At 33.2% G+C, this 6931-nt stretch overlaps 1 protein-coding gene across 1 annotated transcript; it reads left to right on the top strand.

Annotated features, from left to right (window-relative positions):
* The first annotated feature begins 3017 nt into the window (after nt 1-3017).
* On the top strand, nt 3018-3596 carry LOC126662077 (uncharacterized). The gene has a single exon (XM_050355964.1). It carries the CDS (start codon nt 3018-3020, stop codon nt 3594-3596), a length of 579 nt encoding a protein of 192 aa, XP_050211921.1.
* The last annotated feature ends 3335 nt before the right edge of the window (nt 3597-6931 follow it).

Raw genomic sequence — 6931 nt, 5'->3', positions numbered from 1 at the left:
TTTTTTATTATATGTAGATTTATTCTAATTTTATAATCTTAATGTATATAACGTCAAAATTTATAAATTTTATATTTTAGGGATTTTCCCATATTTTAGGATTAATGTCATAAAAATTTAACAACTTTACACGTTTTCTTATTTTAATAATGTAATTTAAAATTTCTCATTTTCATGCACGAACTACCACTTATTCTCAAATTCATGCACGGTGCTGAGGTGTCATGATTCCATTGGTATAATTCGCTGAGGTGGAGGTCATTTTACACTAATGAATAAGTGCCACCTCAACGCCTTGCATGAATTTGGAAAAAAGTGGTAGTTCGTGCATGAAAATGAGAAAATTTAAACTGCGTGATTAAAATGAGAAAACGTGTAAAGTTCGTGATTTTGTTTGACATGAACCCTAAATTTTAACACTTTATTTATATATATTAATTATCATTAGGTTAATTTCATATAAAATCATCATCTTTACACATTTTTTCATTTTAATCACGTACTTTAAAAAGTGTCAAAATAAATCACCACCTTTCATTGTTTTTGCAAATCTATCACGAATATGAGAATTCGGTGTATCTTTGTTGACTCGACAGCCAGAATCAACAAGAAAAGCGTAAGTGGAAGGCGTTTCCTTAGGGCATTGTATGCTTCCTTGCTTGCGTTTTCCCCCAAACTTTCTTAACCCAAAACAAATGTTTGTCTGTCCACAACAAACCCTTACTCGAAATTGTAATCCATCTTTAAAGTTTGCATTTTAATCACATCACGTAGCATACATAATACATTCTCATTGGACTTTAGATGGTACGTGCATGACATGTCATATTCACTTGACGATAGGGAAGGGTATTACACCAGCAGATTATTGGAAAGATCGATATTCACCAAAAATCTTGCACAGTGGTTAAATTATGCTATATTATAATTAGTTCCAATCTCTTTTGCTATTGAAGCTAGTATCTTTAGATGTTTGTACTCCTACATAAGCTTGTATAGTCTAATCCAAGTTTATGTGTTCGTCGATTGCTGCTCAGTTTGATCAAAAACCGGGGTCTAGTGCCGAACTCTAATAATTTACGGTTTCAAAGATAATGATCATCTTTCCCAAACCAAGGTTTTTTAAGATACAAAGTTCAGGATTACGATATAAAATCTTTTGCCAAGTGAGACCAGTTTCAAACTTGCAATTCCCCAAATACCCTGACAACTTATTTTTAAGATCAACCAATTTTTAGGGCATTTCAATTTCTCCCACAAGCGAAATTTTTAAGATCAATCGAAATTTGTTCAATTTTAATCGATACAAAACCTCCTTTGTTAACAGGTAAAGAATCCTCAGAGAGGGATATCGGCTGTGGAGATTTTGTCAATTTTGAAACGTATGAGGGTTTCCCATGTTCATGAATAACCTGTGCAATAAGATTTTACATGTTTTGATTTAATTCAACATCTCTGTATGACTGATGATATCCATAGCGAACGAATATTTCTTTTAATAAATACGCCCTCCGGCTTAATACAATTTTTCATTTTTTTTTATCTCAAATACTCGTCCTTATATAAATATATCACAATTTATAAAATAAATGTTATTATTTGAATTTATTTAAAATCCACTATTTATCACCATTATTTGAAAAAAAAAAGTGAATTAGTTATAGTATTTAATATAAAATATTACTCAGAGATTCCCCACATATGTCATAATTAATATTTTCGTTATCCTTGTTTAAAAATCAAAAGATATGATACTCCACTTTTATTTTCGTTAATATTTTTAATATTTTTCTTTTCATTTTTGATGTTAGTCAACTAAGTCAAATGACTTAACTAAAAAATATTTAAGTTCATTTAGTCCTTAAACTTATACTTTTAATATGGAAAAATTTAATGACTGAGTGACTTCAATTAAATTTTTTGATATTTATTGGCGTTTTAATTTTTGAAAAAAATGTATTTTTTATTTTTAAAAATAAACAAAGTAATTATTTAAAAAACATATATAGAAAAGGTAAATAAATTAAATTAAATTTATTAAAGTTCATTTATCTCTTAAACTTAATTTTTAATATGTACAAATAAAAATTATATTATTGCAAAATTCTATGACTTAATAACTTGAATTTAATTTTTCAGTATTTAGTAACTTCTTAAGTTTTGAAAAATAAATTTAGTTTTAGTTTTAAATCTTAAAAAGTAAATAAAGTAGGAAAATTAAAAAAAAAGTTAAATAAATTAAATTGAATTGATTAAGCCATAATATCTCATAAAACTATTGTTTTTATTTATACTTATGTTAAAAATAATTTTTGTTAAAATTAAATTAAAACTAATTGTTTTATTTAAATATTTTGATTTAGTTGACTAAAAACAAAAATAAACGGAAAAATTAATATGTTAATGAAAATAGAAATGAAGAATTATATCATTTAGCAACGAAGTATAACTCAAATGGTGTAAGCGTTAGCCAACAAAACTGCCAAGGTTATAGGTTCAATTCCTCCCACAAGCGCTCTCCTCTTCCCAATTATTAAAATAAAAAAAATAATATCATTTGATTAATTTAATTTTAACCCATCATTATTAAAATTAGTTTAATTTAATTAGTGATAAATAATTTAATTTAGCAAAAGTGATATACAAAAGTGAAGGACCAAGTAATTAATTTTAACTCGCCATATATAAAATAAATGGCCATATAATTTTAGACATTCATTACTTATCTACTTTTATTCTTTGTCAATAAAATTGCCAACATTTATGGAACTTCTATAATAAGCATTCTTTTGTGAAATAAATATTACAAAATCTCCTAATTATAACAAAAAGTAAATCATATTTCCCGTTGACTTTATTCTAATCCTCTTATCTTAGAAAAGTTTCGCTCCATAGTTTGATGGTTATAGATTAATTTTCTTATGTAGTGCAACACATAAATATATAAATAGATCAAGTGCTTACCGGAAAATACGATTCTTGTTTCGACAAACGGAACTTGAAGAAGAATTAAAAAAATGGCTCATTTTTTCGGGTCAATTTTTTTAATTATTGTTTTTATAGCGTTACTTCCTATTCTAACGCAAGCTAATATACCATTCATCAAATTCAACAACACTGGCAATGCACCTATGACACAAGCTGATATAAAATTAATCACCAAGACCTGCAGTACAACTACGGATCCAGGATACTGTCGTTCGATTCTTAACCGCCTATTGCAAAGGAAAGACGTGGAGAAAGATCTTTACGGATTTTTATTTTTAACATGCGAATTCAGTTGGAAGACGGTACAAACCACAAGGCTTAAATTGTATGACCTCATGCGAGAGGCTGGAGAAAATCCTATAGCAAGAATGGTAGTTGAACTCTGCAAAAATAAGTATGAAGAAGCAGAAAACTCGTTTCGTGCAGCGGTGGGGCTAGCGAAAAATCGCTACTCGAAAGATGCTATGGTGAACGTCATGGATGGGCAAAACAAAGTTAATGACTGCGATAGAGTTCAAAATACCACTCTTTTGTTTATTAGTCACCGAGAAATCGTTAAATTGGTTGATATTTCTATTGCAGCTTCTAAGTTAATCCCACAGAAATAGCTTTGCACTTTCATCTCCAATTGCTTTCCTTATTATTATTATTATTATTATTATTATTAAAAATATTAATCTTAATATTATTATTATTGTTGTTGTTTATTATTTATATGATATGAAAGAATTTCTGTTTGTTTAACCTTCTGTGGTATTATGTTATGATATGCACACATTTGAATTTAATAGAGGCTTTGCATGTTGGTAGTTTGTTGTTGATTTAAACTTAAGATTTCCTTGCTAAATTATTTTATAGCCATAGTTTCATGAACTGAATTGCATTAGTTGATTTGTTTCATGATGCCGTACTTCGCCTAGGTAGTTTATTTTTGCATTTGAGTGATGGCATATATGGATTGAGAAATTATTTTACTTGATAACAAATAAAAAGTTCAGTTCAAATAAAAAAACTCTAGCCATCCAAAGTGTTTTGTTTATTTTTCGCTTCGGCCGCCGTTAATGGTGTATTCTTATCGTTGGCGATAGCAACTTTCTGTTTTTATTGCTTTATTTACATAGAATAAAATAAATATCTTTTTTATTTTTGTGAGTCAATTTATCGACGAAGCACAATAATTTCAATATATATACGAATCAAGAATCAGATATTGATCAAATTGTTTTGAAACTGAAGATGAAATCGTTTAGAGGTTAAGTTAGTTTTTTTCATACTTTTTATTAGGGTTAATGTTATAAAAATTTATTAACCTTACACGTTTTTTCATTTTAATCACGGAGTTTAAATTTTATCATTTTCATGCACGAACTATTTCTTTTTTCAAATTCATACACGGTGCTGAGATGTCACGGCTCCATTGGTGTAATTCGCTGAGGTGGAGGTCATTTTACACCAATGAATGAGTGACACCTCAACTTCGTGTATGAATTTTAAAAAATGGTAGTTCGTGTATGAAAATGACAAAATTTAAACTGCGTGATTAAAATGAAAAAAAATATAAAGTTCGTGATTTTTTTTACATTGACCCTTTTCATTATGGTGATTGTCTTTATTTATGAAAGTTTTGTTATCCTTTCTGATGTAGCGGAAGTCACAACAAAGAACAAGATACTTTAAAAGCTATTGATAATCAAATTATGCCAGCAATTAACTTCTAAACCCTATTGATTCAAATAAAAGAATACTAGGCAATAAGCATCAAATAATCGTTGATTCAAAGAATACCGAAATTTGAGAAATAACAAATTAATTCTCAAAACATCAAAAATTGCCGTTCAACAACTCATAAGGTTGTTTAAATACTAAGAAAAAATAAAAACCCTAAACTGGGTATAAAACGAAATAAACTATAAAGCCTCAAAAACTGCCGAAATCACAAAAATGTCATTACGCCACTTTGCGCTCCATTTTCTCCATGAACTCAAAATCTGTGTCCGCAACCGCATCATTCCCGCCAAGGTAGAAAAAATTCGACCTTGAATTTGCAGTAGCCTCATCATCAGAAGAATCACCATGAAAAGGAATCAAATGCTTGACATTGAACAAATCAGCCGTTCGGATATGGCTAGGCAATTTCAGACGGTAAGCGTTGGAGTTGATTTTCTCGATGATCTCCAATGGCCCAATCTTCTTGGCAGACAGCTTGTTGTAGTCTCCAACCGAAAACCGCTCTCTAGTCAGAACAGCCCACACATAATCGCCTACATCATACTCAACAAAACGTCGCTTTCCATCTGCAGCTTGTTTGTATTGTGAGTTAGCCTGTAATAAGCTATCATGAACCGCCCGATGAACTTCCTGCAAGCCATTCATAAAATCCTCTGCTTTCGAATGCACCTTGACATGGCTCGGCAATGGCATAAGACCCAACAGACCTTTGGAGGCGATCGAATACACCACCTGAAAAGGACTGAACCCGGTACTCCTATTGACCGCATGGTTATGAGCAAACTCTGCCTGGCACAATTTCTGATCCCAGCTCTTCACATGAGTGCCAACCAAACACCGCAGCAAATTGCCTAACGACCGATTCACAACTTCAGTTTGACCATCAGTTTGAGGGTGGTAGGCACTACTGAAATTCAGCTGCGTGTTCACCATCTTCCACAAGCTGCGCCAAAAATGACTGAGGAACCGAGTATCTCTGTCCGAAACAATAGACGTGGGCAGCCCATGAAGACGGTACACCTCTCGAAAGAATAATTGCGCCACTGAAACAACATCTGTCGTTTTCTTGCAAGGAATAAAGTGGACCATTTTAGAAAAACGATCAACAACAACATAGATAGAATCATACCCTCGCTGAGTACGCGGAAATCCCAACACAAAATCCATGCTAACATCTGCCCACGGCTGCGATGGCACTGGAAGCGGCATGTACAAACCCGCATTAGTTGCCGCTCCTTTCGAAACTTGGCAAACACGACATCTCTGCACGTACTTCTCCACCTCTTTTCGAATGGTAGGCCAAAAGTAAGATGAATGAACTAGATGCAAGGTCCTGTCACGCCCAACATGCCCCTCTCCATGCAGCTCTCGAATAATATGCATTCGCAAACTGCTCTCCGGAATGCACAGTTGGTTCCCTTTAAACAGAAATCTGTCATGCAACAAAAACTCTATCTGCTCTCCTGCTCGCACTTTCCTCATAACCACAGAAAAATAAGGATCAGTCTCAAGCAAATCACTAGACGAGTCTAAACCGGGTATCTTAGCACGTAAAGAAACCAAGAAGTTACTGCGACGACTCAATGCATCCTCCACCCGGTTTGTAACCCCGCCTTATGCTTGACCACAAAAGTAAATCGATGTAGATAAGCCACTCAAGTAGCATGACGTGGTGACACTTTATCCTGGCGATGCAAATGCTTCAACGCCTCATGGTCAGTGTACAGAACAAACTTCTAGTGGTACAAGTAATGCTGCCAATGCTTGACTGCTTGCATCACTGCGTAAAATTCCACATCATATGTACTGTAGTTCAGCTTTGCTCCATTTAGTTTCTCACTGAAATATGCCATTGGTCGACTGTTTTGACTCAGAACAGCCCCAATCCCCAACTTCGAAGCATTACTATGCAGCTCAAATGGTTGTGAAAAATCTGGCAGCACTAGAATAGGAGCAGTCGTCAACCGCAACTTAATCTGCTGAAATGCTGCCTCGGCCTCCGCTGTCCACTCAAACTTTACACCTTGCGTACAGTCGGTTACAAGAGCCATAATATTGCTGAAATGAGGTATGAGCCGCCTATAGAAAGATGCCAATCCATGAAAACTCCGAACTTCAGTAATGGTACTCGGTTGAGGCCAGTGTTTCACCACCTCAATTTTCGAATCATCCACCTGCAGTCCCTCCTCAGACACGATATATCCCAGAAATAACA

Source organism: Mercurialis annua, linkage group LG8 (genome assembly GCF_937616625.2).
Source record: "Mercurialis annua linkage group LG8, ddMerAnnu1.2, whole genome shotgun sequence".
In the NCBI taxonomy this organism is placed as follows: Eukaryota; Viridiplantae; Streptophyta; class Magnoliopsida; order Malpighiales; family Euphorbiaceae; genus Mercurialis; species Mercurialis annua.
This window is presented reverse-complemented; position numbering and strand designations above follow the sequence as displayed.